At 46.5% G+C, this 20927-nt stretch overlaps 1 protein-coding gene across 1 annotated transcript in view; it reads left to right on the forward strand.

Moving 5' to 3' along the window:
• Positions 1-20927, forward strand: part of LOC129711390 (rho guanine nucleotide exchange factor 10-like protein) — an 84363-nt gene that overhangs the window by 17028 nt on the left and 46408 nt on the right. The window contains exons 3-7 of the mRNA XM_055658997.1: positions 6359-6493; positions 7388-7627; positions 8269-8296; positions 13092-13183; positions 20830-20925. Of these exons, the coding sequence (XP_055514972.1) occupies positions 6359-6493; positions 7388-7627; positions 8269-8296; positions 13092-13183; positions 20830-20925 (591 nt within the window). The remainder of the gene's footprint in view (positions 1-6358; positions 6494-7387; positions 7628-8268; positions 8297-13091; positions 13184-20829; positions 20926-20927) is intronic.

The raw sequence follows: 20927 nt of genomic DNA on the forward strand, positions 1-20927 counted from the left end.
GGCACCAACACCTGTTGACATGATAAATGATAATTTTTTAATTTTTATTTTTCTGCCACTACCAAGGACATGCAAACACACTTTGCTATCTAATCGCTGAACTTTTCCGCTGAGTTTACCAAGAGTTTTAAGTTTTATTTGTAGACATACAGTGTGGAAACAGGCCCTTCGGCCCACCGAGTCCATGCCAACCATGATCATTCATACACTAGGGACAATTTACAATTTTACAGAAGCCAATTAACCTACAAACCTGCACGTCTTTGGAGTGTGGGAGGAAACCGGAGCACCTGGAGTAAACCCACGCAGTCACGGGGAGAACGTACAAACTTGTATAGACAGCACCCGTGGTCAGGATCGAACCTGCGTCTCTGGCGCTGTGAGACAGCAACGCTGGTCTCGGTGGGCTGAAGCTGTTTCCATGCTGTATCTCTAAGCTAAACCAAACATAGAACATGGAGTAGTATAGCACAGGAACAGGCCCTTCGGTCCACAATGTCCATGCTGGACATGATGCCGTTAAGTTAATCACCGCTGCTTGCATGTGATCCATATCCCTTAGTCCCCTGTTTATCCACGTACACTTGTCCAAAAGCCTCATAAACTCTTTAAATATACTCTGGACACCCTCATGAAATAAAATCTGTGGGGATGACATTTCAATTTGTCTATGCAGCTATTATAAAGAGATAACATCTACAGTCCCTTCAACATGCAAACATGAAGAAAAACCCTGAGTTAGTTGGTAAAGACCCTCATGGAACATTAAACCATGGAGTTCAACAAGGTTATCTTGATCTTCACTCAACAGGAGACAGAAGGTTTCGGTTGGGATGATGTAGTGTGTGTGCAGTAACAACAGACGCTGCTTTAAATCGAAGATAGACACAAAATGCTGGAGTAACTCAATGGGACAGGCAGCATCTCTGGAGAGAAGGGATGGGTGACATTTTGGGTCGAGACCCTTCTTCAGACTGAAGTAATATAAATGAAATAAAGTGAGTGGATATGGACTTGGTTCCCCTGGGATAGAGGGATGTTGTACAGGTAGTACTTCAGTAGTGTATGAGCAGGCGGCAGGAATACCCAGCCTGAGACGTGAGGTTGGATCGTGACAAGGTTTCATTCCCTCCTCTGCCTCTGAAGCTGTTAGCTCAGTGTGAGTGTTGGGGCTTGCAACGCCCCCTGCCTGATCGCTGACTTCCGGAATATAAAGGTCAGAGCTGGAGGACTGGAAATATTTTCTGCAGAAGGATTGGGCAAGACCATCTGTTTCTCATTCATATTGTTAGTAACTGAGAACATAAACAAACCTCAGTGACTTGCAGTTGGTGGCAGTGAAGGCAGCGTAAGAATGTCCAAGCTCAATATTGAATGTTCTGCGTTAGAGTTCAAATGGTGGAGAGTTTTTAGGAGTTTATAAAAAAGACTCTGATACATTTCAGTTCAGTTGAGTTTATTGTCACGTGTACATAGAAACATAGGAACATAGAAATTAGGTGCAGGAGTAGGCCATTCGGCCCTTCGAGCCTGCACCGCCATTCAATATGATCATGGCTGATCATCCAACTCAGTATCCCATACCTGCCTTCTCTCCATACCCCCTAATCCCCTTAGCCACAAGGGCCACATCTAACTCCCTCTTAAATATAGCCAATGAACTGGCCTCAACTACCCTCTGTGGCAGAGAGTTCCAGAGATTCACCACTCTCTGTGTGAAAAAAGTTCTTCTCATGTCGGTTTTAATCGGTTTTAATCTAAAGGATTTCCCCCTTATCCTTAAGCTGTGACCCCTTGTCCTGGACTTCCCTAAACATCGGGAACAATCTTCCTGCATCTAGCCTGTCCAACCCCTTAACAATTTTGTAAGTTTCTATGATCCCCTTTCAATCTCCTAAATTCTAGAGAGTATAAACCAAGTCTATCCAGTCTTTCTTCATAAGACAGTCCTGACATCCCAGGAATCAGTCTGGTGAACCTTCTCTGCACTCCCTCTATGGCAATAATGTCCTTCCTCAGATTTGGAGATCAGTACACCATCTTGAAGCCGGGGTCTCCGGTGGGGAGGCACCGATTCAGGACACCTTGTCTGCACATCTGGATGCCCGCAGCGGCGACTGCGGAGGGTTGTGGTCCCGACCACGGGGGAAAATGGAGGAGGACTGACCAAACTTTGTGCCTTCCACCACAGTGATGAATGCTGTGGGTGATGTTTGTGTTACATTTCTATTATGTATTGTGTGTTCTTTTTTTATTGTACCGCTGCTGGCAAATTCATTTCACTGCACTTTATGTGCATGTGACAAATAAAACTGACTTGACTTGACTTGACAGTACCCCAGCTTATGGAAGGACGTTCAGAAACCTGATTACAGAGGGGAAGAAGCTGTTCCTGCGTGCTTTCAATAGGCAATAGACAATCCACAATAGGTGCAGGAGTAGGTCATTCGGCCCTTCAAGCCAGCACCACCATTCAATGTGATCATGGCTGATTATCCACAATCAGTACCCCGTTCCTGCCTTCTCCCCATATCCCCATTACTGCACTATCAAGTTCTTTCTTGAAAGTATCCAGAAAAACAGCCTCCACCATCCTCTGAGCCAGAGAATTCCACACTCACAAATCTCTGTACCTATCCATGTTCTCCAGAGATGCTGCCTGACCCGCTGAGTTACTCCAGCACTCTGTGAAACGTCACCTATCCATGTTCTCCACAGATGCTGCCTGACCCATTGAGTTACTCCAGCACTCTGTGAAACGTCACCTATCCATGTTCTCCACAGATGCTGCCTGACCCGCTGAGTTACTCCAGCACTGTGCGTATTTTCTTGCTAAAACAGCTTGCTGGTAATTAGTGTTTGGGGCTTGTGGCCAAGGGTGGTGCGTTGGAGGGAAGTGCTGAAGAGGCTGAAGTGGAGAGGATGGATTCTGAGTTGAGACAATATATTGCACAGAGTTGTTGATCTGTGTTTGTAGAGAGTAAAGGGTGCAGGATCAGTATTTCCTTTACAGATGGAGATTATACACTCTTCCTTTTGCCTTCCTTTCTGTGACACAGTGCCTTCCTGAACATTGGTAGGAACAGCTATAAATCAGAGAGTAAATGTGACTGCCGCCAAGATTCGTAACGTTATGATCATTCAAATAGGAAATGCAGTAAAAAGATAGATACATCTTCAACCGAGACAATATTTAAGATCTACATCTCAAAATGTTAACGGTTAGCAGACAAGTGCCTGTACAAAGCAGACACAAGGAGCTGCAGATGCCCGAATCACCCAGGGTGAAACCCTCCGACACAGGGAGGCCGTGCAAACTCTGCACAGACAGCACCGGAGGTTAAAAAACGGAGGATTGAGGCGAGGGGTGGAACAATGTGATTTGGTGTGGCAATTGGTCTGTAAATTGCCCTCCAATGAGTGGTGGAAACTGGGAGGAGGGACATTGGGAATGTGGCAAAAATAAACGAGTCTTCTATAGACCAGGTGTAAATGGAGGCTTTATTCACTGTCGCTCAGTACACGTGACAATAAACTAAACTTTAACTTGATGTGGAGGAAGGAACTGCAGGTGCTGGTTTACACCGAAGATAGACACAAAATGCTGGAGTAATTCAGTGGGACAGGCAGCATCTCTGGGTAGATGGGACTGGTGACCCTTCCTTGTGCAGCATTTTATGTCTATCTACTCTGTAACTTGAAGTTTGGCATTGACTAGGTCTCCACACTCTCTCTATCTCTCCATGGAATAAGACATTTGAGTCAACATTCTCCCCCTGTTTGGTTTAGCATTTTGTCTAAATGTGACCATCCTACCCACATGCAGTGGATGGACAGTTGACTGTTGTTGATAACAATGGAGGTACTTGTTCAATAGCAGTCTGAACCAGACTTGGCTGAGTACTGTATTCTTCAATTGTTGGTGAGGGCAGCACGGTGGCGCAGCGGTAGAGTTGCTGCCTCACAGCGCCAGAGTCTCGGGTTCCATCCTGACTACAAGTGCTGTCTGTACGGAGTTTGTACTTTCTCTCCATGACTGTGTGGGTTTTCTCCGAATGCTCTGGATTCCCCCCACACTCAAAGGACGTGTGCGTTTGTATTGTAAATTGTAAATTTTTCTCAAGAGTGTGTAGGATAGTGTTAGTGTTAGTCGCTAGTCAGCACAGACTCGGTGGGACGAAGGGCCTGTTTCGGCGCTGTATCTCTAAACTAAACCAGGAAGTAGCCAAAATGCAGGTGGTTGCTACTCTGCCATTGGCTCCCATGCAATTCTCAGGTATTCGCCTGACTGGGCAAATTGTAAATCTGTTCTCGGGACAAAACCATCTGTCTCAGGAACTGGGGGTGGGCCCCACCTGTTCATACGCCAGCACTCTCTGCTCCCCTGCATCGTGGAGCTGAATGATGCCAGGGTCAGGGCTCCCTTCCCCCAGTGAAGGTCCAAGTGTACAAGAAGTCTCAGAAACAACACTGCTTCCTCTCCAGAGCCTGCGCCAACCTGTAATCCCACCACACAGCAGCAGGTGGCAGGATTCCTCAGTCTCCAACAGCCACATTGTATGGGAAGCAGAGGCAGCATCTCTGGAGAGAAGGAATAGGTGATGTTTCGGGGTCAGTTCTTCAGACTGAAGAAGGGTCTCGACCCGGAACGTCACCCATTCCTTCTGTCCAGAGATGCTGCCCGTCTCGCTGAGTTACTCCAGCATTTTGTGTCTATCTTTGATTTAAACCTGCATCTGCAGTTCCTTCCCACACATTGTTGAGGAAGCATTTCAACAGCAGAGTAACTGCATCAAAAACACCAGAGCTGCTCAAAAATAAAATGTCACACTTTCCTTTGCCTGTAATATCTGTGGATCTGACCCTTTAATGAAATCTGTCTTCTCATCTCCTTGTAGTAATTGCCATGATCAGACTAGGTATTAAATGGCTTCTAGTTAACCAACATAAAACCATGCCAGCAGTGTCATTGAAGTTCAGATTGTTGGGATCATGTTGAGGAATTTCTGACATAGAAGGTTCAATATATATTAGAACATAGATATTAGAGTATAGAGGTTGGGGGGTCATGTTGCAGTTGTATAAGACGTTGGTGAGGCCATGTTTAGAGTATTGTGTTCAGTTTTGGGCACCGTGTTATAGGAAAGATGTTGTCAAGCTGGAAAGGCTGCAGAGAAGATTTACCAGGATGTTGTCAGGACTCGAGATGACTCGGGAGAGATTGAGCAGGCTAGGACTTTATTTCTTGGAGCACAGCAGGATGAGGGGTGATCTTATAGATCATGAGGGGAACAGATTGGAATTAGAATTATGTTAGACTGTTCTATAGTCTATCTCTCTCCCTCCAGTTCTAACCCCCAATCAAGTGTACCTATTGCTACAGAAAGCTGCAGTAACTGGGCAGATCAGACCAAAGATCCTATAGCGAGCAAGATTGACCACTCGATGAAAAAGACGTAGTACGGTCATGGGCAGAATCGTGGGCAATTTTCGGCCCCATTTCGGTAACCGGCTTCCGTCTCCGCACCAAAGATCCCGTAGCGGAGCAAAGATACTAGTGCGGAGACGGAAGCCGGTTACGGAAACATCCTCCTAAAAATAAAAGTTATTTGGTAAAAATCTTCACCTCATTTTCAGAATTATAATTTATTAACACAAACTGTTCCCCCGCAACGTTGATTACACTGCGAGTCGGGTCGGGTCGGGTTGGGTTACTGCAATGGATGAAAAAAAGGCCCACGTTCCACTCCATTGCGTACTACACGTCAGCCCATTGCAATTAGAAGGAGTGGTCTATCTTGCTCCGCTATAGGATCTTTGGGTCAGACAGCATCTCCGGAGAAAAGGAACAGGTGACGTTCTGTGCCACCTAAGTCGTTGATCTTCCCATTGTAAAGTTCTTGTTTCCATTCTATGTGTTTGGGGTTGGAGCAGTAACATCAGTGGTGCATGAAACACAGAGAGTGGTGAATCTCTGGAACTCTCTGCCGCAGTGGGTAGTCGAGGCCAGTTCATTGGCTATATTTAAGAGGGAGTTAGATGTGGTCCTTGTGGCTAAAGAGATCAGGGGGTAGGGAGAGAAGGCAGGAACGGGATACTGAGTTGGATGATCAGCCAAAAACTCAGCGGGTGCAGCAGAGAAGGCAGGTACGGGATACTGAGTTGGATGATCAGCCATGATCATATTGAATGGCGGTGCAGGCTCGAAGGGCCGAATGGCCTACTCCTGCACCTAATTTCTATGTTTCTATGAAAGCGCAAGCTTAAAATATCTTTAGTTATTGCAACTCATTTGAATGTCCTTGATAATAGGCTAATATCACCCTTGGTTTCACAGAAACGTTGACTTTTGTTTCAGATCGGAAGGGGGAGGAAGTTGAGCCCCAGTTGTGCAGCATGGCCGTGGGCCCAGCAGCGGTTGAAGAGAATACCCTCGATCAGGTGTCTGTGTCTGAAGGTCAACACACAGTGGAAGAGCAGATGTCGAAACCAGGTACATGTGTGGATCGAGAGAAAGTCTGGAGTAGAAGATTAAAACATCCTCACCTCCACAATGTGATCTGGAGCTGGCTTTAGATAATTGATTCCTGCTGTCTACTTTAGAAACATAGAAATTAGGTGCAGGTGTAGGCCATTCGGCCCTTCGAGCCTGTACCGCCATTCAATATGATCATGGCTGATCATCCAACTCAGTATCCTGTACCTGCCTTCTCTCCATACCCCCTGATCCCTTTAGCCACAAGGGCCACATCTAACTCCCTCTTAAATATAGCCAATGAACTGGCCTCAACTACCCTCTGTGGCAGAGAATTCCAGAGATTCACCACTCTCTGTGTGAAAAATGTTTTCCTCATCTCGTTCCTAAAAGATTTCCCCCTTATCCTTAAACTGTGACCCCTAGTTCTGGACTTCCCCAACATCGGGAATAATCTTCCTGCATCTAGCCTGTCCAACCCCTTAAGAATTTTGTAAGTTTCTCCCTTGCCTCTTCGACCAGTGTATTTGTGGGCGTTTGAATATTCAGCTGGCATCTCAAACATGTGGATGATGTGTGTGAATCTCTGTCACCTAAATGGCCTTCGGATGGGGGGAGGGTCACCTGTAGGTGACATTTTTGGATGTTTAGAGCCAATATTTAAAGGAACCACTGCTATAGTCACAAGTATAATGTCAAGTAAAAGGAAGCAAGGCTGCCTCAGAGAGACATAGCGGGAAGGTTGAGGGTTCAGTGATTGAATGGTTTCCACGTTAGAAGCCGTTTCATTGATGCCCTCCAGTGTTTTGGAAGAAGTGTTGTAAGACTTTTTATCAGGTTTGATCAGACGAGAGAGTTGTAGTGATGTCACGGGAGACACTGTGACCCTTGTTCTGCTCTTTGCACTGACAGGTAGCCACTTGACTGAAGAGTTGGAGTCGTCTTCAGAGGAAGAATCTGGTGAAGAATACGACTTTGATAGTGAAGAATGTGAGTGTGTGGAGATCAAGCCCCAGCTGGCGTCACTACCTGGGAGACTGGACGATGATCAGGTTGCGGATGTATCCCAGACCGCATCAGTAACGGACCCAACACACTCAACCCAATCTGTCCTGTCTGTTACCAATTCCATCGTGCATCCGATCAGCAATGGTAAGCATAGCAAGGTTTTCTCTGGGTGCTCCAGTTTCCTCCCACACTCTGAATAAACACATACAGGTTTGTAGGTTAATTGGCTTCTGTAAATTGTAAAATTGTCCCTAGAGAGTAGGACAGTGTTAGTGTACGAGTTGATCGCGAGTTGGCTCTGACAGTGGGTCCTCCAATGGCCTGTTTCGACGCTGTATCTCTAAAGTCTAAAGTAAAGTGAATGAACAAAGTATCTAAGGGTTTAACATCTATGGAACGGTCACCAGTATATACACCCTAACCCCCCCATCAGTCTGAAGAAGGGTTTCAGCCCGAAACGTCACCTATTTCCTTCGCTCCATGCAAAGAGTTGAACAATCTTCCACTATAGGAAATAGGCAACGTTTCGGGCCGAAACCCTTTGGGTTTCGTCCCGAAACGTCACCTATTTCCTTCGCTCCATAGATGCTGCTGCACCCGCTGAGTTTCTCCAGCAATTTTGTGTACCTTTGATCTTCCAGCATCTGCAGTTCCTACTTGAACACCAGTATATGCCGATGTGTTTGTTCAGGAGATACAAGATGGTTGCCTTGATTAGAAAACCAAGCAATAACCAGATGATAACTACAAATAAACATCACTAACTTCTCCCAATTTTCTTTCAGACTCTGCGCCCACAGCCCTGTTGCCATGGTGAGTCTCCTTTTAAAAGTTTTCTGTCACCAAATATTCCATGCAGTTGTTTGAAAAGTTAAATAAAGAGACGACATTTTAATTTACCTATACAGAGAAACTTCCAAACATTGGCCTTTGTTTCCTGAAACGTTCAATAAGGTTGTGGACAGCAATAGATAATAGACAATAGGTGCAGGAGTAGGCCATTCGGCCCTTCGAGCCAGCACCGCCATTCAATGTGATCATGGCTGACATGATCAGCCGTTTTAAGAAGGGATTTCCTGGATAATGGGGAAAACATTGGTGTTTGTGGATTTTTAAGTGTTACAGGTCCGAGGCAAAGAACTCCAGAGATTATTCAGCCTCTGAGAAGAAGTCTACCACCTCTGTGTTAAATTACTGGCCCGTTGTCTTGAAACTATGAGCTTGTGTTGGACTGACTCCCACCAGTCAGAACATTTTGACCCTCACCCTGGAATCCTGCTTTTGTTGCAGAACCCACAACACAAATTGGGAGCAATGATTTGTTTTCCTTCCCCAAGTGGAAAATGCGAGCGAGCGTGTGGAGAATCATTGCGTTATCACAACTGAGTTATGACACTAAAGAGAGACACAAAAAGCTGGAGTAACTCAGCGGGTCAGACAGCATCTCTGGAGAAAAGGAATGGGTGATGTTTCGGGTCGAGACCCTTCATCAGACTAAGAGTTAACCCACAAAAGCGGGTGGTACTGCAGATAGTGAAGATGGTTGTCAGGCATTGCAGCAGGATCTGGATTGGTTGGCCAGGTGGGCAGACGAATGTTTGATGGAATGTCTGATACAAAGAAATGGCAGGTGTTGCAATTTGGGAAGTCTGACATGGGCAGGATCTACACAGTCAATGGTAGGGCTCTGGGGAGTGTTGTAGAGCAGAGGGGTCCAGTACACAAAATGGAACTGCAGATGCGGGTTTACACTGAAGACAGGCACAAAATGCTGGAGTAACTCAGTGGGTCAGTCAGCGTCTCTGGAGAGAAGGAATGGGTGATGTTTCGGGTCGAGACCCATCTTTAAACCAGTGTCTGGATGAGTGCAGACATTTGCAGACACCATGGTATATCTTGGGTCTTCTTATTTAATGTTTGTCGAGGAAGATTATGACCTAGCGTGTTTTTATAATCAGCCGAATGTGTTTGAAACTTGATTTGGTCGGGAATAAATTGATCATTTCCACCTTTCCACTGATCGAATACCACGCAACAAAAAACTCTTTTCATTGTACCACACTATACCTAGATTAAACTGCACTGAACAATTTAACTGGGCTTTTCGTATGAGATGCAAGTACCCTATTTGCAATGTTAATGAGATTTCTGCGTATAGTTTATTTAGTTTAGGGATAAGGCCTGCAAACAGGCCCTTTGTCCCACCAAGTCCACCCCGATCATCGATCAGCCATTCACGTCATTCCATGCTATATATTTAGCATCCTACACAATTTACAGAAGCCAATTAACCTACAAACCTGCACATCTTTTTGGAGTGTGTAAGGAAACCAGAGCACCCAGAGAAAACCCACGCAGTCACAGGGTGAACGTGCAAACTCCATAGTGACAGCTCCCGAGGACCGGATGGAACACGGGTGTCTGGTGCAGTGAGGCAGCGGCTCTACCTGCTGCACCACTGTTGGAGACACACGTGGCCATGCCACTCTCATGTGCTGAGAAAGTTGGACAGGCGGGACTCATGGTACATTGTAGTCCTCGTACCACAGTCCCTGTGTAAGGAAGAACTGCAGATGCTGGTAGTCACTTGAGTCTGACCCAAAACGTCACCTATTGCTTTTCTCCACAGATGCTGCCTGACCAGCTGAGTTACTCCAGCACACTGTGAAACGTCACCTATCCATGTTCACCACAGATGCTGCCTGACCCGCTGAGTTATGGTGCAGCAGCATCTATGGAGCAAAGGAAATAGGCAACGTTTCGGGCTGAAACCCTTCTGGAAATAGGCAACGTTGCCTATTTCCTTAGCTCCATAGATGCTGCTGCACCCGCTGAGTTACTCCAGCACTCTGTGAAACGTCACCTATCCATGTTCTCCACAGATGCTGCCTGACCCGCTGAGTTACTCCAGCACTCTGTGTCTGTCTTAGAAAATCCTTCTGCCTGGTGTGTGGGTAAACGGGAGTGTTGGTGGCTCTGACTGAACCCATCTCCACCTTGCCCCTCTACCCACCTCCACCAACACCTTGCCCCTTCCTCCCAACGTTCCTCATCTCTCAGTCACTGGGCCATCTGTTGACCCCTGACCCATCCAACATCCCATGAACCCATCTTTGTTTGTCAACGCCTCTTCCTAGTTCTCAGCTCCTCCACCACGCTCTGCAGGAGGAAGATAGCAGTGGTGGATTCTGTGCGAGTGTGTGTGGAGGGAAGCTAGGGTGATAATGAAGAGTTAATCTCTGCGGCAGAATGTAAATAATCTGCACGCACCTTTTGACTCTGTGACAAGCTGCGCTGTCAGCCCCGCCCAGCCCCAGCAACAGGGAAACGAATGCCTTCAGTCGCTGGAGCGGCCACTCATGGAGGGGGCTCTGTGGAGAAGGTGGTGAGAGGAGAGAATGGGACCCAGCGTGTTGTGTAGTAGTGTGAGCGGGATGTAAAGCAGGATCTGTGTAATGCACCATGACCTTCCTGAACCGCAGACGCCACAGGTATGTATGTGCCAGCGTTGTTACCAAGGCTTTTGTCAGTAGCTTCTGTAACCAGGCAGGAGTTCCCTGGTGCAATGAATCACATTTATAATGCTGATTTTAAATACTTTATTACAAATAAAATCAAAACTGGTTGTGACTAATCCAGGAGCGGTGAGGTTAAGTAAAGTTTTTTAAAGGTTTTGTTGAGAGATACAGTGCTGAAACAGGCCCTTCGGCCCACCGAGTCTGTGCCGACCAGCGATCCCCGCACACGAACACTATCCTACACGCAGTAGGGACCATTTACAATTTTTACCAAAGCCAATCAACCTGCAAACATGCACGTGCTTGGAGTGTGGGAGGACACTGGAGTCAGGGCCGAACTTAAGCCAATTGGACCAGTTGCTCCCAATTGGGCCCTGCGCCTAATGGGGCCCCGGGCTAGAGTAATCTACCCTCGGCTTGTCAAGTACACACAGCACATTGCAATATATATGTAACACAATTTGTGGGGGAGATTATTAGCGTGGGTCGATGTGTCGATACGTATGAGGTGGGCAATGGGGATAGATTTCCCATCGTGGTGGCTTGGGCCCTCCGTCAGGCAGCTGCGTGTGATATTGCCGTGCGATCGGGAGACCGGGAGAGGGCAAGGGACATGGTTAGACATTGCCAGCGTGCCGCCGTGGCTATGCTGCTGCGTTCCCAGCGTGTCGCCGTGGCTATACTGGCTCGTTCCCAGCGTGTCGCCGTGGCTATACTGGCTCGTTCCCAGCGTGTCGCCGTGGCTATACTGGCTCGTTCCCAGCGTGTCGCCGTGGCTATACTGCTGCGTTCCCAGTGTGTCGCCGTGGCTATACTGCCGGCCAGCTGCGTGTAATTAACCCGGGCATGCTGGAGAGCGGTGGTTTGCAATGGGATGGATTTGCCGGTATCTACGGGGCGGTGAGAACGTCTGCTGGGTGACCTGGTTGCGCAGCAGTAGAAGCAAACGCAGAGCCGGAGATCTGGGTTCGATCCCGACTATGGGTGCTGTTGTCACTATGTGCCTTTCAGAGGTGATCTACACATTTTGTTTGTTACTTGTAGGCTTACGTGTATGCAATTTTATATTAAAATGTAGCTTAGATCTTTATTGGTCCATTCACTCGCAGGCACTTGTTAAGCGCACACTTTGATTACTTTCCATTCTACCAGAGAGATAGAAAGTCTATAATAGACTTTATTTGTATTTCAATGATTCCACATGCCTTGGCTAGGAACCTGGGACTCACCAAAATTGTTCCCAATTGGGCCCCGCGCCTCCTATGGCCAGCGCTGACTCTGCGGAGCGCCCGGAGAAATCCCACACTTAAAGGGTGAACTTTAAAAAATGTTTCTCTCCTTTCCTTTTTCCCCCCATTGATGATTGCACTTGCCACCTGGAATTCACAGTTGGTCGATGTTCTTAAGTAAGAGGAAAAATGAACCGTTTTCTTCCTGGTGCACAGTAACAATCACGCTTCTTCCATTCCTCTGATCCTCTCCTGATGATGCGTTTCTCGTTGTTTGCATACTAATCACACTCTGGTAATTCAGAAGGCGAACATCTCCTTCTGTACTGAGCCAAAGCTGTATTGTCCATTTCAAAGGAATAGGAGACTGAGCTCAGTGTGAAGAAGGGTCTCGATCCAAAACGTCACCTAATCCTTCTCTCCAGAGATGCTGTCTGTCCCGCTGAGTTACTCCAGCTTTTTGTGTCTATCTTCAGTTTAAACCAACATCTGCAGTCCCTTCCTACACAGATCATCTGTTTAGTGGTTGTGCTTGATTAACAAGAATGAATGAATGAATGAATAAGTTTATTGGCCAAGTATTCACATACAAGGAATTTGCCTTGGTGCTCCACCCGCAAGTGACAACATGACATACAGTGACAGTTAGGAATGACACATAAACCATTAAACATTAATAATATAACATTATTGATTAACCAGGACATGTGGAAGTGTGCCGTATATAAGAACATTAAATCCAGGGGTTGTTTTACTCCAGTGATAGTACACTGGAGTAACTCCTGCTGATAACTTGAATACTATCTACAGTCCAGTCTTGGGCATCACTTTATGCACTGACCCTTTGACCTACATTCCCAGGAACCTTTCCTCTGCCTTGCGCCCTGAATCCACCAGCAGCTGTGAGGCCGATATCAAAGATGGAATCTGGAACGAAACCTTCTTGTACAACGGTAAGATATCTTGGTGTGAGTTTACATTCCATGTGCAATAACTGTAGCTGCTGCAGGAAACGTGTCCTCACACAGACTGAACATGTGTGAGGCTGCCTGAGAACAATGTGTTTTTTTTTGGCAAGATTTTGTTTTATGACGATGATAGGATTGAAATTATGAAACGGTGAAAGATCAGATGAAGTCAGGAGTCCTGGACAGAACAATGACCGACATTTTTACTTGTAGCATCACAACAGATAATGTAATTCTATGGTACTCCTGGAACTGGCAAACTTCCTCAACGTTGTATTTCACTTCCCCGAGTGAAGCAAGCCCAGGGAATGAGAGTGATGGACTTCTTGACCATTACAGACAGGCTTGATCTATACTGGCTGATCTTTGTATACAGTTGCCATTTCCAACTCTTATCCAAGCTGTGGACAACTAATGCAGAAAGGATAGATATAAAGAACTGCAGATGCTGGTTTATACCAAAAATAGATGCAAAGTGCTGGAGTAACTCAGCGGGTCAGGCATCATCTCTGGAGAAAAAGGATAGGTGATGTTTCTGATCAGGACTCATCTTCAGATTCATCTATGTTCTCCACAGATGCTGCCTGACCCGCTGAGTTACTCCAGCACTCTGTGAAATGTCACCTATCCATGTTCTCCACAGATGCTGCCTGACCCGCTGAGTTACTCCAGCACTCTGTGAAACGTCACCTATCCATGTTCTCCACAGATGCTGCCTGACCCGCTGAGTTACTCCAGCACTCTGTGAAATGTCACCTATCCATGTTCTCCACAGATGCTGCCTGACCCGCTGAGTTATGGTGCAGCAGCATCTATGGAGCGAAGGAAATCGGCAACGTTTCGGGCCGAAATCCTTCTGGAAATAGGCAACGTTTCGGGCTGAAATCCTTCTGGAAATAGGCAACGTTTCGGGCCGAAACCCTTACGGGTTTCGGCCCAAAACGTTGCCTATTTCCTTAGCTCCACAGATGCTGCCTGACCCGCTGAGTTACTCCAGCACTCTGTGTCTATCTTTAATGCAGGGAGGAGTAGGAATCAAGTGTTGCTACTTGGACCGGAAATCCCAAGCACAGACTGAACTGCTGGAAACTTCCTGATTTTATTTTATGAAGATTTTGAACTGCAAAAGGGGAAGCAGTTTAAAGTAAATTGATACAATGCTGACCTTTTTAAATGCCTATTTATAATGTGCAGTGTGCCAGTAAAAATGTAATTGTTCTGTTTCGGGACTCAGGACGGTAAAACCCTCTTGACTATTGACTCTCGTTAGAACAGATAAGTGTTTTTAAGACCAGAGTGTTTATTTTACTCCATTTAAAACTGATCCCATTCAGGATATTTCCCCAGACACTCGTGTTGAATTCAGCAAGATGTTCACTAAACGACATCACCAGGTGCCCGGGGACTTGTCCTCATCATTAACCAGCCTTTAGCTGAAGGAAGGGATGTGCCCTGGTATTTTGTGGATCTCTCTCAACGATCCCGTCTGTCTTTCTGTGTTAATGGATGAGTCAGGAGGTGTGCTGTAATATCCTGTAAATGCCCACTAAAGCTGAGTGAATGAGTTCGCCCTGAGTCTCAAGTACATTGCTCACTATCTTGCAGCCTGCAATCTTGGGCCAGTTTCTCACAGGAACACTGTATGGCCCTACACAATACAACACAACACAATACAATAATACTTTATTGGCCAAGTATGTTTTGCAATATACGAGGAATTTCATTTGCCAAGTCAGTCATGGATGGAGGTCGAAAAAAGTTCAAATGTCTTCCCTTCTTTGCTCTCCCACGGTCGGGGGCCTCGAGCGTGGGAGAGTTGACGGGACGATCTTGACTCCCGTAGCCAGCGGTTGGGCCCTCTGTATCGGGGCGATCAGCTCCCGCATCGGGGGGGATGTCAGCTCCACCCTTCTTTGTTTCTCACTGGGTTCACTGGCTACACTGGCTACACTGGCTACACTGGCTACACTGGCTGCGCTGGCTACACTGGCTGCGCTGGCTACACTGACTACACTGGCTACACTGTAAAGGCCTGTACTGGGTACAGCGTGCAGGGCAAGAAGGGTCTCGACCCGAATCATCACCCATTCCTTCTCTCCAGATATGCTGCCTGTCCCGCTGAGTTACTCCAGCACTTTGTGTCTATCTTTGGTTTAAACCAGCATCTGCAGTTCTTTCTTACACATACAGTGGTGCACTGGTACACTGTATCTGTCTGTACAGGATACAGTGGGTTCACTGGATACACATTAAGGGGCTGTATTGGATACAGTGAGTACCACTGGATGCAGTGTATGGGCCTGCACTGGGTACACTGGCACTCTGGTACACTATGGGCCTGCACTGGGTACACTGGCACCCTGGTACACTATGGGCCTGCACTGGGTACACTGGCACTCTGGTACACTATGGGCCTGCACTGGGTCACCTCTGGTCCAAGCAGTATCCCGAGCTCCACCACGGTGACGAGTGATGAACTGTTGTTGGTCTGTCCAGTATTGTGTGGGTCCACTGGAGTTTATCCCATCAGTGCGGTGAGCTACAGCTACAGATGAACACCTTTCAAGCAACAGCATCACAGGCACCTAGGCTCAGACAATGCACACAAACATCATTTATACGTAAATCACTAATTCGACGGGGGAGTGAAAAGAAAAAGACGGCAAAATAAACAAGACGCTGGTACAAAGCACAAATAGAAGCCAGGTCCGTGCAATAGGCAACTACTACTCAGCACAAAAGGACAGAGTAATGTCAGTTCAGGCCCGGGATAGTACTGGGCCTCTGGCCAGAATGGCCATCGATGTACCACAGTTCATCTTGGTTACTGACCTCCCCACCACTGAAGAAATCTGCAGCTTGGTTTAATTTATTACTGTCACTTGTACTAAAGTACAGTGAAAAGCTTTTGTTTGTACGCGATCCATTCAGAGGAAAGACATGAATGTAATCAGGGCACAGATAAAGGATAAAGGGCACCACACAGTGCAAGATGTAGGAGGTTTATAGTTTTGTGATACAGTGTGGAAACAGGCTCTGTGGCCCTCCAGTGCTCACCCATGCACTCTAGGGACAGTTTACAGAAGCCAATTAACCTACAAACCTGTACGTCGTTGGAATGAAAGACAGCCAGCATCATCAAGGACCCACAACACTCTGGCCACACTCTCATTTCATTCCAACCTTCACGAAGAACATGTGAAGTGTGACCTCCAGGTTCAGGAACAGCTTCTTGCCAACAACCATCAGGTTTCTGAACACTGCAAACACCCACTAAATGACCATCTACAAACTGCCTTCATTGCACAAGGCATTTGGGGCTTTTGTTTTGCAATAATATCCTTTTCTTTTTAAATGTATTTAACTTTTATTTGCTGATGTTGTCTATGAGTCGTGTATTTACTGATCTGTAGTGCTGCTGCAAGTGGGACATTCATTGCTTATGTTTCTAAACACATGACTATTAAACTGGATGAAGTATAAATCCGAAGAAGGGTCTCGACCTGAAACGTCACCCATTCCTTCTCTCCAGAGATGCTGCCTGTCCCACTGAGTCACTGCAGCTTTTTGTGTCTATCATCAAACTATTTAACGGTGATCTGAGGACATCCTCTGTGCTGGATGTTGCTTTGCTCATCATTATAATTACATCTTTGGAACAAATTCCTTCCCCCACTTCCTCTCGTTACTTCCTATTTGAGAAGTACGGCACGAAATAGGGGCTTGTGTGCTGAGATCTCCAGCAGGAAGATCAGTGTTTCCAATGGTTCTTCGGTGAAAGGAGGACATGGAAAGGTAATCATTGGCGCAAGGCAATGCAGGAGTTTGCATCTTGGCCGAGGGTCAGAGAGAGGAACAGTTCCTTGCAATTTGCAGGATTGTCCTGCCGCAGAGTCCAGCAGATGTTCCGGAATCATCCGTCACCTTGTTCTGGCGGGCCCAGCTGCAGCAAGGTTTCCAAGACACTCTGCTTGCCAAATGGTGATATTGTCACGTGTACCGAGGTACAGTGAAAAGCTTTTGTTGCGTGCTAACCAGTCAGCGGAAAGACAATACATGATTACAATCGATCCATTTACAGTGTACAGATAAATGATATAGGGAATAATGTTTAGTGCAAGATAATGCTAACAAAGTCCGATCAAAGATAGTCTGAGGGTCACTAATGAGGTAGATAGTAGTTCAGGACTGCTCTCTGGTTGTGGTAGGATGGTTCAGTTGCCTGATAGCAGCTGGGAAGAAACTGTCCTTGAATCTGGAGGTGTGCGTTTTCACACCTACACTTGAGCCATCAGCCTGCTGCTGTTGTTAAAATGTTCGCAGGAGAGTGGCACGGCATCAAATATCTTCCCCATTTATGCCTCAATGCCGGTGAACTAGTGGAACAAATCTGGAAACTGACAGATCTTTAGACGTTAGATACAGTGTGGAAAAAGGGCCCTTTGGCCCAATGTTTACTCTGCCATCTAACCATGGCTGATCTACCTCGCACTCCTAACCCCAGTCTCCTGCCTTCTCCCCATAACCCCTCACACCCGTACTAATCAAGAATCTGTCAAACTCCACCTTAAAAATACCCAATGACTTGACCTCCACTCTGCCCTAATCAGTGCCCGCACATGGTCCATATTCCCTGCTCTTCCATGTGCCTATCTAACAGCCTATGGTCCATATTCCCTGCTCTTCCATGTGCCTATCTAACACCACTCTCTTATCTGCCTCCACCACCAGCCCCTGGCAGCGCATAGCAGGCACCCAGCATCCTCTGTGTAAAATAAAAACTTGCCCCACACATCTCCATTAAACTTTCCCCCTCTCCCCTCACAGCTGTGGCCTCTAGTGTTGGACATGTCCACGCTGGGGGAGAAAGGTTGTGACTGTCTACCCTATCTATGCCTCTCATCATTTGATACACATCTATCAGGTCTCCCCCTCACTGGTTTATAGTCGGTAGTGAAAATACAATCTCAACAGTTCTAGCAGACCTCACCTACATTTAATCAACCTCTTACAAACAAGAATAATAAATGGTACCTATGGGAACTGCTACTGGTGTTCCAGGTGAGTCAGGTTGGGCTTGCTCAGGGCTTGGTCGGTTCCCCTTCAGGCACATTGGCCTCACCCTCACACAACTCGTGTCATCCCAAGTAACCGTGACGCACTGAGTGTGTGATTTTCATCTTGTGTGACAGTAATGTTTGGACGAGGCCTGTCATAACAGGATCATTCTTGTTGCTGCCAAGATGGTGTCCAACACAGGCGACTATGAGTATGGTCCCCACAGAGGGAGATCCACAATCACACATTACAATCGCTCCACACTATTAAATCTCCACTCCTACACCAACATTTCTTACTTTAACTGTATCTCGAAGGTAGACAAAAATGCTGGAGAAACTCAGCGGGTGAGGCAGCATCTATGGAGCGAAGGAAATAGGTGACGTTTTGGGTCGAGACCCGAAACGTCACCTATTCCTTTGAGTTAATGTTTCAGGTAAGAGACTGCACCTCGGAACATGAATACTGCCTGACCTGCTGAGTGTTTCCACCATTTGTAATTCTAAATTGTAAAAAAAAAAATCAGATTTACAAAATGTGAGTAATTTCAGATTTAAAGCATCTGACCTTTATTTTTTGTCCAAGTAACATGAGCCCATCTTTTGTTAGTTTAGTTTAGAGATACAGCGCGGAAACAGGCCCTTCGGCCCACCGAGCCCATGCTGACCAGCAAACCCTGCACACACTAGGGACAATTTACAATTATACCAATCCAATTAACTGTGTGTGTGTGTGTGTGTGTGTGTGTGTGTGTGTGTGTGTGTGTGTGTGTGTGTGTGTGTGTGTGTGTGTGTGTGTGTGTGTGTGTGTGTGTGTGTGTGTGTGTGTGTGTGTGTGTGTGTGTGTGTGTGTGTGTGTGTGTGTGTGTGTGTGTGTGTGTGTGTGTGTGTGTGTGTGTGTGTGTGTGTGTGTGTGTGTGTGTGTGTGCCTCCAACACCCTATTCCACTCATCCTGAAACCTTATCTGGGGCCACCATTTGCTTATCATGGGGAAAACGGGCTTGATGAGTGGCGGCACCTTACTGAAGCTGCCAGTCTGCCGATCTGTTCCTCCCCAGTAGATAGTATCCCATTACTTCGTGTCACTACTATAAAGCTGGTGAAACATGGATCAATGACATTAACAGGTGCCTCTGCATTAAACTGTGATCATTAAAGGCCAAAAACCCCATCTCATGAACTCCAGAAACAGATAGTAATGTGCAGATTCCAGCAACATCGTTAACTTGGATGGTGAAACAAGCTGCCTAGTTTCCACTCGTTTACCTAATTGCTCATTGACTAATTATTAATGGCAGCTGCATTCCATTCTGTGTCTGATCCATTCTTGCCCAGCTTCTGATGGAAGTGAGGTGTTTTTGTGTACTTGTCAATCCCCTTCTTTGTGTTGACATGAAGTGCTTGTGTTGTACCTCTCCTGCCAACTCCTCTGGTATGCTTTGTAATTATTGTCTTTTTCTATTCTGGCTATTTTCCCTGTAAGTTTCATTTGGTGTCAGTGTCAAGCTAGGGAATGCTTTTCCAGCCTGTGCTTTGGTCAGATACCTCATTCACCTTCTTCATGTTCATAAGTGATAGGAGCAGAATTCATCTATTGGACCCATCAAGTCTACTCCACCATTCAATCATGGGCGATCTATCTCCCCCTCCTAACCCCATTCTCCTGCCTTCTCCCCATAACCCCTGACAACCATACTAATCAAGAATCTGTCTGCCTTAAAAAATATCTATTGGCCTTCACAGCCTCCTGTGGCAAAGAATTCCACAGATTCACACCTTCTGACTAAAGAAATTCCTCCTCATCTCCTTTCTAATGTCCTGCCCTTTAATTCTGAGGCTAAGACTTCTGGTCCTGGACTCTCCCACTAGTGGAAACATCCTCTCTGTCCAGGCCTCTCTTTTATCAATTGAGTTTTTATTCCATGTTTGGTTTTAACGTATCATTGAGATTCAACACAAAACGCTGGAGTAACTCAGCGGGTCAGGCAGCATTTGTGGAGAACATAGATAGGTGACGTTTCACAGAGTGCTGGAGTAACTCAGCGGGTCAGGCAGCATCTGTGGAGAACATGGAATGGTGACGTTTCACAGAGTGCTGGAGTAACTCAGTGGGTCAGGCAGCATCTGTGGAGAACATGGAATGGTGACGTTTCACAGAGTGCTGGAGTAACTCAGCGGGTGCAGCAGCATCTATGGGGCTTAAGAAATAGGCAATGTTTCGGACCGAAACCCTTCTGGGTTTCGGCCCGAAACGTTGCCTATTTCCTTAGCTCCATAGATGCTGCTGCACCATAACTCAGTGGGTCAGGCAGCATCTGTGGCGAACATGGTTAGGTGACGTTTCACAGAGTGCTGGAGTAACTCAGCTGGTCAGGCAGCATCTGTGGAGAACATGGATAGGTGACGTTTCTGGTGCAATCTAAGCTGGGCCCAAAACATCACCCATCCTTTCTCTCCAGGGATGCTGCCTGACCCGAGTTACTCCAGCACTTTGTGTCTATCTTTGGTATAAACCAGTATCTGCAGTTCCTTATTTTGTACTGTTTAAAGTAATTATTCCCATTTGTTTTCAGCTCAGCCTATCCTGGCTACATGTCCATCACCAGACACTGAGGTCGATGTCATCTACGATGATGTTGCTTGTGACGATCAATCTCCACAGGAACAGGGT

Source organism: Leucoraja erinacea, chromosome 30 (genome assembly GCF_028641065.1).
Source record: "Leucoraja erinacea ecotype New England chromosome 30, Leri_hhj_1, whole genome shotgun sequence".
NCBI lineage: Eukaryota > Metazoa > Chordata > Chondrichthyes > Rajiformes > Rajidae > Leucoraja > Leucoraja erinaceus.